The sequence below is a fragment of the Phalacrocorax carbo genome, chromosome 3, assembly GCF_963921805.1.
Source record: "Phalacrocorax carbo chromosome 3, bPhaCar2.1, whole genome shotgun sequence".
NCBI lineage: Eukaryota > Metazoa > Chordata > Aves > Suliformes > Phalacrocoracidae > Phalacrocorax > Phalacrocorax carbo.
In genome coordinates this window covers 125,300,854-125,312,873 of record NC_087515.1, presented here as the reverse complement: position 1 = coordinate 125,312,873, position 12,020 = coordinate 125,300,854, and the positions used below count along the sequence as shown (strand labels likewise).

General features: G+C 43.1%; 1 protein-coding gene across 9 annotated transcripts in view; it reads left to right on the top strand.

Moving 5' to 3' along the window:
- PKHD1 (PKHD1 ciliary IPT domain containing fibrocystin/polyductin) overlaps positions 1–12,020 on the top strand; it is a 277,474-nt gene that overhangs the window by 91,519 nt on the left and 173,935 nt on the right. For all 9 annotated transcript variants that reach the window (XM_064448230.1, XM_064448231.1, XM_064448232.1 and 6 more), the window contains one exon: positions 10,342–10,554. In XM_064448230.1, the coding sequence (XP_064304300.1) occupies positions 10,342–10,554 (213 nt within the window). The remainder of the gene's footprint in view (positions 1–10,341; positions 10,555–12,020) is intronic.

Genomic DNA, 12,020 nt, shown 5'->3' with positions numbered 1-12,020 from the left:
TTGGTTTTTTTTCCCCCAAACTGTGAGATCCCAGGAAAAAAAAAACAACCCAGAGAACTGGCAAACCCCAGAGATACTCATGACATTGTCAGTTATTATCTGATTTTGAACCCATGTCCAAAAAGCAATGCTTGTCCATTGATATTTTGGATTACATGTTGTAATCCACACTCAGATCAGGCTGTGGCTGGAATGGATCCTATGAGTACCTCTGGGGAGGAGAGAAATCTAAATATTGATTTTGCTTGACTTTTTCCTACGCTTTCATGCTATTGACAAAAAGCATCAAATATTAGCTGATACACCTGCATAAGTAGTTGTCAAATAACTGGTGCTCCAGTCATTGCTGATAAAGACAAGGTCTGAATTCACCAAAAGAAGGACAAAGCTTTTGCCTCTGTTTTCCTCTCTATGGAATCAACTGGTCCTTAAACCCAGTTTAAAATCCCTTGTCAGTAGGCACGGTTGGAAACTGCTTATGTTGTGGTGTTTTCTATGCCATTTTGCTCAATCCATTTGGGATGTGCATTGTGATACTTTTTGCAGGCAGTTTCTAGTTCATATTTTCTTTTTTTAATCAGGCAGAGACATTACAATTAAAATACCGTAAAAGCGATTCCGGCAGTATTGCAATAAGCATGTTTTTTAATTAAAGAAAGAACATGGGATGTACAAATAGTACCAGCTAATGGGAAATTTCATCCAATGTATTTTTTAATTGAGATTTAAAAGGAAGAAAAGTCAGCCCTATTTCTCCCTGTCACTATGTGATATTTTCCTACGTTGTTACAGTGAGGTGTACCAAGTCTGCAATAATTACAGTCTCAGAGCCTTAAAGTCCCGGCTGTTTTCATGGAAAAAAAATGAAAGGCATCAGTTCTTTAATTTGTTAGTGTAATTTTTTACAGGAATTCAGTGTTATTCAGTAGAATGCAATTCACAGAGCTGGATGTTCCTGAAGGAAGGGTTTTAAGGCCCCGAATCTATAGCAATTTGACATTTTTTTCAGCTCTTCCCCCAGCTGTAAACCCTGGTTCATATTTAGGTACAGGCTGCAGGTTTCTCTTTCCCATCCTGTTTCAGATGGGTTTACAGCAAGTGCATTAGACTCCTAGGCCTCTCACTTGCCAAGGAAATTGATTTTATGCAACTTTGACAGCTCTTGAGACCCCTCTGGGGTGTTGCAGGATGAGCAGATCAGTGGAAGCTAATCCCAGCTGAGAAACCGCACACAGCTCCCGCAGAGACCGGGCTGAAACCCAAGGCAGCACCATCCTTTTCCTCCACTTGCTGGCATGGGAGAAGGGGACATAACCCTTTTGGGGAAGAAGATGCTGCCTCTAACCATTGGATGGAAAGACCTGCTGAGTCTGTCTTCACCTGTCCTGGACACTAATCAAGTCCTCATTACCTCATTACTGTAGCAGCTTTGTACAGCTGGTAGATCTGTCCTCACACAGTTTTACGCGGTACAGAAATACAGCCGTTGTAACCTGTGTAGGCTGGGAACAGAGTCCAGGTCTTCTTAAGGTTTTTAAATGCAAATAAATACCTTCAAAGGCATGAATTTGTGTCATGAGCCCAGAACAATAGAGGAAGTGTACTGTATAGCAGGATTGCACTTAGGTTTCTTAAGTTTTGAAGCATCCCCTCTTCCTGTGACGGCTTGACAGACTGTGCATTATGAGAGTTTTGTTGTGGGAACAGGCTGTCCCTGAGGCCAAGGTCCAACCCACTGTGCTAGACACTAGGAGAGAAACCCAATCTGTAATATCTTTAATTTCAATGCTGGAAATCAGCTTGAAATGAGAAAACTGTGGATGGAGAGTCATAGCAAGTAGAAACACTCTGGTCTAATGGTCACCCAGGCAGGCTCTAGGTGAGCAGAAACATAACCCTGCTCCCCAGAACAGCGCTCCGGTGCCTTCCCCAGTGCTCTTTCCCTTCCTGAGGGTGAAGCACTTAACATGTGTCCATCACCTGTAGACTTGAAATAATAGCCCAAGGACCTACTTTTTCAGCATACCTCTATGTCTGACGCTTACCCTGATGCCTTCACGAGGCTCCCTGGAAGCTTCCTTCATTAGATCCCAGATGATGGGCCATGATAAGTGCTGTTAAAGCCATCTGGGAGTGTCCATACCTCTACCCCACCAGGTTAGTTCTCCTCTTGCAGGTGCATCAAAGGTGTTGCTAAATGCCTTGGAGGCTACCTAAGAGCTGAAGCAGTAGGACTTCTTTGAAGGAGACATAGCTATGGCAGCATCTTCCAGGCTGCCGATCTGAACTGCCTTTGCCTGGCTGCTGTGCTCTAAGGGAGGAGCCCAACCAGCTTACAAGGGAGCACATGCCACTTGAACAGATGGCTGTGAGAGCAGCAAGCCAGAAAACACAGGCTTGTCAGGCTTGGGAGACAGTTTCTGTCTGAGAGTATTCAGGCAGCTGCCGGTTCCTTGCCCATGGATGGATTAAGGACTCCATCCAACAAAATGCTGGAATACAAGCTTAACTTTTTAGCATGTTAGTGACATCCTGGTGGAAATACACAGGCATTTGAATTAACAGCCAGTTTGGGATATGTACCTACACATTATGAACGTGGAGGCACATACGCAGGGAGGTTGAGAATGAGTTTTAGATTCTTGGTTCAGGCAGCCTTTGGGATGGCACCAATATAACAAACTCCTTTTCTCCTTTGCATCTTGCTCGGCAGTGGTCCAGCCTGCAATCAACTTTTATGGCTCATCCAGAAGTCATGTGAGCATGTCAACAGGGTGCAGGAGACAGGTCCATGAAATAACCGATTGTTCTTATTTAAGGCTCCTAAACTCTATATTCCTCTTCCCATACACAGGAGGACTTTTGTGGTTTTTTTTTTCCTGCTTGGAGGCCCCACTAGGCACACCCTTGGAGCCAGAGAATGAGCAATAAGTGGTCTGCCAGCACACTGCAGCCTTGTTGTGCAGGATCGGTTGTTTCAGTAAAGATATTCCAGCTCCAGCAGTTGCCTGTTGCTGTTTGCCACTCAGGGATGCTTGCCAGGAATATAACTTCTGAGCTTAAGCCCGTCTCATGGGGGATTCTGTGGCTTTGTCATGTGAAACACCAAGGGAGAGGAACTGATAAGAGCACGCTGAAGGCTGTGGGAATATTAGTTTTACATGGCTGTGCCTACAGCCCAACCAGAGCAGATCTTCCCTGCAGAGTGGTGGGAAAGACCAGTCCAGCTGAGGAGATGACCTTTCAATCTGCAAATCCCCTTCCATGCAGAGGCTGTTTTCTGTTTGTTAAGGGGTGTGACACGGTAGTGATATAAAAGACAATTCTGTCAGTACCTTCCTAACACATTTGATTATTGATTATAAAACAAAACATCTCTTGAGACCATCCAGAACCTTTCTTGTAGTTTGCTTTCTTTAACACTCCATTCAACTTTACATAATGAAGTAGAATTAAATCTGGCAATAGTAATTTTTATCCTATCTCCCTAATGAGGCGTTCACTAGAAAAAAATGTCTTGTATTAACACTGAATGCAATGTGTGGCCTCAAAAGATTATAATAAAAAGGTCCTCCATGAAAAGGTGTACTTCAGAATAGGGGCTTTGCTTCCCTCAGAGTCTGAGAAACCTCTAGAGCACTCTAAATCACAACTTAAATGAAAAATATCAATGTGGTTGACCCTGCTGGACATCAGGTGCTCACCAAAGCCACTCTATCGCTCCCCTCCTCAGCTGGACAGGGGAGAGAAAATATAAGGAAGGGCTCATGGGTTGAGATAAGGACAGGGAGAGATCACTCACCATTAACTGCCATGGGCAAAACAGACTCAACTAGAGAAAAATTAATTTATTACCAATCAAAACAGAGTAGGGTAATGAGAAATAAAAACTAAATCTTAAAATCCCTTCCCCCCCACTCCTCCCTTCTTCCTGAGATCAGCTTCACTCCTGGTTTCCCCATCTTCTCCCTCCCAGTGGCTCAGGGGGATGGGGAATGGGGCCTGGGGTCAGTCCATCACATGTTGTCTCTGCCGCTCCTTCCTCCTCAGGGGGAGGACTCCTCACACTCTTCCCCTGCTCCAGTGAGGGGTCCCACCCATGGGAGACAGTCCTCCATGAACTTCTCCAGCGTGGGTCCTTCCCACGGGCTGCAGTTCTTAATGAACCACTCCAGTGTGAGTCCATTCAACGGGGTGCAGCCCTTCAGGTACAGACTGCTTCATCACAGGATCCCGTGGTGTCACAGCCTCCTTCAGGCATCCACCTGCTCCGGCATGGGGCCCTCCCTAGGCTGCAGGTGGCTATCCGCTCCACCATGCACCTCCCCGGGCTGCAGGTGGCTATCTGCTCCACCATGCACCTCCCCGGGCTGCAGGGGGATATCTGCTCCACTGCTACCCTCCATGGGCTGCAGGGGCACAGCCTGCCTCACCATGGTCTTCAGCACCGGCTGCAGGGGAATCTCTGCTCCAGTGCCTGCAGCACCTCCTCCCCCTCCTTCTTCACTGACCTTCATGTCTGCAGGGCTGTTTATCTCACATATTCTCCCTCCTCTCTCCTCTGGCTGTCATTTGTTGTGCAGCAATTCTTTTCCCACATGTTAACTATGTTATCCCAGAGGCGCTACCACCATCACTGATGAGCTTGGCCTTGGCCAGCAGTGGGTCTGTCTCAGAGCCGGCTGGCACTGGCTCTATCAGACATGGGGGAGGCTTCTGGCAGCTTCTCACAGAAGCCACCCCTGTAGCCCACCCCCCCCACCCCCAAATCTTGCCACACAAACCCAATACAATCAACACCTCTTTTATACATTCTGAGAACATCTATGTTAGAAGGATTTTTTAAAAATGAGTTTTTTGAGAAGGGATATAATCTGCCATGTCTGAAAGCATCAATCTTCATGACAGAGGCAAGAGGAAACTTTCCACAGCAGTCCTCTCAATCCTCTACTCCATTGTTACTTGTTCCTTTTTTTCAGGAGTGAATGATGCAGCCTCTTTCCGTAGTGAATGTTCTGGGTACCTGTGGCATCCAATGGCTGTGGCATTGCATGAGCCAGTCCAGGATGCCTGACAAAGTGAAGAGTTAATACATTACTTTTCCAGTTCCTTTCATTTTGAGTGCACCCTCCACCATTTCCCAAGGACTTCAGAAGATAACTCTCTTTTCACAGAACCAGTTCTGCCAATGGTGTGATGGTGCTGTAGGTATTCACACAGCAGATTACAACCCCCATCTTATTATCAGGTTTGTTTTCCTTAATATACCCTTTTTAATTATTTTTTGGTCTGGCTGTTTCTCCCCTCCTCCACCAGTTTAGTTTTTCTCTCTTTTCCTTTTTTTTTTTCTTTTTAGTAACAACAGATAAAGGAAGATTTCTTTTCCTGGCAGTGAGGTGGAGGCTAATTGCAGGGTTAATTGAGAAGAATGGTGCTTCTGATGTTCTCACAAAGTATCAAATAGCCTTAACATATTTCTCCCCCCTCTCCCTCACTCCACCTAAAGAGACCCATTGAATTTGCACATTACTGTACAGAAGTGATTATAGGTTTAATTGTATTTATTTTGCTCGGTGGGGAGGCTATCATAACAGTAGTTGATTGATTTTTATAAAATCACCCTCAAGGTCATATGTAGGACTTTGCTTTCCTGTGCAGCCATAACAAACAAATTGAGGGTCACAGCCAAAGGCTCAGTTGAGCAATATTCTTGCTTTCTGCTTTCAGAGAAGAGGTCAAGTGCAATAAAAGAAGGAAGCATAACTTTTATTTTATTTTTAAAAAAGTGGAAGACATTCTTGTAAAGCAGGAGCTGTATATTTTTTCTGACCCAATGAAAAGCACAGAAATACAGGGAGCTGAGGGTTAGAGGGACAATATGCAAATTTTTGGCATAAGTACTTGTAAGTTTGACTAGAGTTTGTTTTACACTCAGACTTGGTAAGTGACTACATGAATGGTCGCTAATGCTTTCTTTTCTTTCCTGTGATGCTGCTTTTTTTTAGCTCCAGCAGTTGAACTTTTCTTTTTACACTTTCTTTTTTTCCTGAAGACTGAGTGCCTTTTGGCTTTGTTCTGGGAGGAGTTCAGAAGATTTGCAAATAGCCGGGGGTAATGGCATTACAATGTGACTGTGGAGTAGCTGATATATCTATTTACTATGATCACATGTTGGATTTGACTGCTGCTTCTAAGGGAAAGCCAAGGCATCCGTACAGCTAATGCTTTCTGGTGGTCTTGATCTTGCAAGTCCATTGCCAAATGTGCTTGGGTTGCCATTGCATCTAGGGACAGAGAAACCCAAAAGCCAGGCAACAAACACACCTTGAAGACCAATTATTATCCCTACACATCCAAATCTTCACCCAAACCTTGCTTCTTTGTAGGATTTCCCCCAGGAAGGGTCAAACCTGCAGGCCAAGCATGGCACAGCTGGTGCCTGCACACCTGATGCTACTGAAACATGTTGGGACCATTGCTCATATGTGCATCCAGTGCAGAGCAGTCACCAGCACCCAAGCTTATCAGACCCCCAGAAGACCACAAAATGTGGCTGAAACTTTGGAAAACTTTTTGGGAGGTTGAGGCAGAATTATGATTTTGCAATCAAAAGATAGGACAACTTTGGCTACCAGCATTCCTGGTTCAGTGGTACAGCATGGCAGCAGTTCAAATACCCATTAAAAATTGTATGAAGAGAAGTGGAAATAGAACTTACTATATTTCAGCGGGAACAGAGCATAGGAAGTCAATAAAGACCTTGGGGAATATGTCTTCTTTATGTTAGGAATAAAATAAATCACAGTGATTTACAGTTCCGTTTCTAGATTGTGGTGATAAAATTATTAACACTGCTGCTATAAGGCAAATGTATTTAATAAATATTTCTATTCTCAGTATGGGAAGGAACAGGATGGTAAATTGCATCACAAGAGGAAGATGGACCAGCAGTCTATTTATTACTATAGAATTTTAATATAATGAAGATGGTAAATAATATCTTTCAAGAAAACACATTCTTAAACCAACAGGTCCGCTTTCATTTAAAAGCTTTAAAACTGCTGGTAGAGGAATTCTGTGGCCCAAAAATATTAATATCGGAGAACACGGGAAATTGCAGAGGGCTGTAGAAGTTTTCATCTTGTGTCAGGATCCAGGCAGGTAAGGGAAAAAGTATTTGTTGCTTAGTCTGATATCAACCACAGGTCAAAAGAGGAAACTGTATGAAGATAAATGCTACAGAAGATTGAATCCATAAATTACTAACCATAGGAATATACTGAATGACAGGATAGAAATTTTATGGAAGAAAAGACAGAAAACTTTAGTTCATTTTTGAAGAAAATTACAAGTTTTTTCAATAAAGTTAATTCTGTAAAACATGTGATAGAGTGATGTCTAACTGAGGATCACCTGCCAGGATCTCACGGCAGCTTGCAGACATGAAATGTACTGACTCAGAAAGTAAATTGTTAGTGGGGATCTGTTTTCATGCCTACTTGGATACCGTTACATATCATCGATCTGAAAGTAAATGGAGAACCATCACTGATCATATTTTGTGAACGCCATTCAAACCAAACACAGACTTACACAGCTGAGAAGAGAGCTGGGCAGGGAGCAATTAGAAATGAAAGTCGTGGTTACACAATGAGGGACTTTTTGTCAGATAAAGCCATGATCATGAAAAGGATCTGAAGCCAGTGTGGCCCGAGGATGCCCACCCGATCTCTCAGGTAATGAAGAGGCAAAAGGAAGTAGTATAGATTTGTACTGTGGAAAGCAATAGGCAGAGCGTGGGGATAGGCCAGGTTTGCCTCTACTGCCAGCATCAGGAACGATAAAGGAGCAGAGGAATAGGGAGGTCTGGCTTTCCAACTTCAGAGGGAGCACAGGGCTGTGGAAGAGGATGCACTGCTCTATTAATTGGAGAAGATTCCTTGCAGGGAGAGTCTTAAAAACCTCATCAACCAGTCGGAATGAGGACTGAGATTTGATTTTACCTGTAAGTACTTTCAGAGAAAATGCCGTTTCCTTCACGTGTATGCAGTGCAATGCAGGAGGGTACAAAGAAAACCACTGTCTGGAAGCTCATCCTTGACAAGTTAAGACTGGAAATAAAGCAGAAATTGTGAACAGTAAGAGAAATTAGCTGTTGGAAAAGATGATCATAGAAAATTATAGAGCGATGTCCCCGTCACTTAATTGATTGTCTGCCTTTCTGGAGGGTATGCAGCAGTCAAACACAGGCGACTTGACTTCCTCCAGTTTTTCAATAACATGATGTGCACAGACCACCAGGCAATATGGTCTAATGGTCCCTTCAGTCTCCAAATTAATGCCATTTCAAGTATTATCCCAGTTTCAGCATAATACATTTTGCATTAAGAACATTTCTTTTTTCTAGAAGCGTTAGATGTATCTCAGAATAAGAGTCAGATTTATTCTGCTGTTTTGCATGAAACAAGCTGAAACAACAAGCTCTTTTATTACAGAGTTTTCAGGATAATTTGTAAAAACATTGTATAGGAAGTTTAACAGAAATACCTTTGTATACAGCAAAGTATGTGTAGGGAAAGAGGCAATTTACGTGTAGGGGACTTGGTGTTTGTGGGAGCAATCCCATGGTTCCCAGTGGTTATAAGCAAGAAAATGTAAGATTTACCTCTTTCATCTATTAAACATAGTCTGTAAAATCTTATCTGGAATCTACTGAAATCTACAAAGAAGGTATTTAATGGGTAGTCCTTATTCAAATACTAACTTCGTTGTAAGACTAAAAAATTAGAACTAAGTTATAAGACTTTGTTATAAGACTAAGAAATCAATGAAACAATGAAAGCCCCTCAATGCAAGAATAAATAAGGAGATCAGGACAGGCAGGATGTGTTCAGCAGCAGTGGATGCAACTGTGTGGGAAAGGCACACAAGTGCTATGCGTCTCCTTTATCACTGATAGCAGCAGGACCTGATCATCAGGCAAGCAACAATCAAGGTAGTTTTTAATATGATTTTTATATTAAAACTTCTTCCCTCCTTTTTTGTCTCATTACTGAAACTAAAGCAGAGGTCTGATCATCCTTATCCTTCGTGCTAAGAATTGGTAGTATCTTGTGGGGAAGGAAAGCCAAATTTTTGGCAGGTATAGGGCTCACCATTAAAAACTGCTAACACCAGTAGAAAGCTGGCCATGGTATGAGATGGCACAGTCGTTAGCTACTTCACATAAAGGGAAATACCGGGAGGGTGATAGACCCTTTTTAAGGCGGCCTGAGGTTGCCAGGCTTTGAATTATCCCCTACTAGCACCCGGAAAGCATGGCTTGACCTAGGAAGACATATCCCACGTGAAGAATTACTAGATTTCTGAGTCCACTCTGTCCAAACACATTGTAAAGATAGCTACAATGTCCTTCACAGGGAGAAAATATGAAAGGAAGTAAAAGAGTAAACGATGCTGAGATGATAGTCTGGGATTACCAACTCACACAAGGCAAGGAGGCATTTGACAAAACTGAAGAGACTGAGTCAAAACCAAGGGGTGGAAATGCATTTTCATGCACTGTGTACTTAGACCACAGAATTAATTGCTTCAAGAAGTCATTGAGACTAAATGTTAGAAAGATTTGAAGGTTCAGATCTATATTATTGACAAAACTTATCCAGTTATACTAATAGATGGTAAAAGGAAAATGTTGGCAGGGAGATGAAACCTGATGCTTTGGGCAAAGCTAACCTCTAATTAGGGATTAAAATGAGGCTTTCATGGGATGGGGAGATCATCTCATATCCAGCTAACAGGGAGAATTTTCTTACACTGTATTTGGAAGCATCTGGTTTTGAACAGCATCTGAAAGAGTATGTAGGATTAATTCTACCGCTGATCTAAACTAGTTGCCAGTTCTTATGTTCCAAAGCTATTTTCTCCTCTCCCTGCCACGAGTAATTTGTAATCTGAAAAGTAACATACGATTTAAATAGTAATATCGCTTCTTAACATTTAGAGAGCATGTAGGTTAAGACTGGGATTTTCCAGACAACTGCCTTGCACTGGAATTGGAGAGACTTCAATGACTGTCCAGGCTTGCTCAAGTCTATAAAGGCATCCTGTGGCAGAAGTGAAAAATGGACTGAATTAGTAAGGGTCTGTAAAAAGCTCATAAATCTATAGGGAGAAGTACAAGGCAAGGTGGAAATTTTGCAGGGTGCAATAATATTTTACCCTTAATCTTGTAATTTTATTGCAAAACCATGTTTACTCAACTCTTACAGCTGCTTTGACTGTGAGATAATGACTGGCTATTAGATCCATGGTTGCATTTTACTATTCTGTTGTCTTCAGGTGGCAAACTCTTGTTCACTGGTCCAGGACCTGTAGAACTGCATGCTCATTACATTCTGATATCTGATGGAGGAGAGCTCCAGGTGGGATCCCCCAAGGACCCTTTCCGCCCCAAAGCACACATCTATCTCTATGGAAGCCTCCATTCTCCACCATTATTTCCATATGGAGTCAAGTTCCTGGCAGTGAGGAATGGGACCCTTTCTATTCATGGTGAGCATGTTTTTTTCTTGTCTTCAAAAGCAAAGCACAAATGAACAAGAGAAAACAAAACAAAGGAAAAAAATTTTGGAGGGGAAAAAAAAACCAAAAGCCAACAACTTTGGTGATATACTTGGATTTCTAATTACAGTTAAGTCTTTCCTGAAACCTGGTTCTGGGGCTAAAATTTCTTATTTTTGCATTCTCCCTCAGACTCGTATTTCTACAGTATATTATGCATGAAAGCTCAATGCTGTATCTCCATAAAAGCTCCCATACTAGGGCCTGAGTAATTTTGAAAATCTGGACCCTAAGAAGATAGGTTGTTTCAAGTAGTTATGAAACCCTGGCAGTCGTTCAGGTGCCTAGAAGATGTTTGAATTTGTGCATGTCTGTCCACAAATGAAAGCCTCTGTCTCTTGGAAAGGGCACCTCAGATCTTTATTGTGGATCCTCTGGGTTTGCTCTGCCACTATAAAGGGGTATCCTTCTCCCCTCACCTCTCTCCGTAACAACTGGCAAATTTCCTCCCCAAAGAGGGTATGACTTTTGGGGTTTCCAAGAGGCGGTGGTCTTCCAGGTAGGTCCCATGGTGAGGCCAGTGCCAAACTGCTGTTAACAGCCTGTGCCAGTGGAGTGGGGACGATACCTCCGTTGAAAGCAGAAGCAAAGTGTTCCTGGCAGTGTGTTTTCCCTTTCCTCTCCATCCCTCCATGCTGCGTTGGCAGCCCAGCACCAGTGGTCTCTCTCTAAAATGAGGAGCACAGCTGGCATCTCTCTGTTTTCCTGGTGGCCCACACAGTTGCGCCTGCTCAGCACAGGTCGCTGTCACAAATGACAAGTCTGGGGCTATGCAGAAAAACTGTAAATGCCAAGAATTTCAAGCCTAAATGCCTGGTCCTCTGCTCTCATCACTGGATTTTCTCTCAAATGAAGCCCTGCAATGCCAGAGCTCTATGTTCCTACCAAGTAGGAGAGACAAGGGACTGAAAGGGCAGAAAATGGATGTCGGTTTGCAGATGTTGTGGGGTAGAAGAATTTAGATACAGAGACTTTTTTTTGAAGTCTATGAAATGCAGGTATAAAACGGCCATTTCTTGGTACAGTGGATTGTATGTGGAATTCAGGTCCAAGCGGAGCATGAATCAGAATATTAGTGCAATGTACACATGTCAAGCTCTTAACTAATGGGCTGTTTTTAACGGCAGCATGTGTCATAGAGGAGAAAACAAAAATGCCGAAGCATCTGAATGCCTCATCACCCTCCCTTATGTTATTGTGTGTCAACCTTCATGTTGGTAGGCATTCGTATCCTCCAGCAGGGCTTGAACTTACACCCTCCTGGCCTACAGGCAGAAATGTTGCTATCTGAGCATCGCTGACATGTATGGCTCTCAGTCAAAAATGATGTCAGACACCGAGGGGTACAATCTGAGCACAGACAGGGAGCGAGCTGTACCGCTGTGTGGTAATCCTGT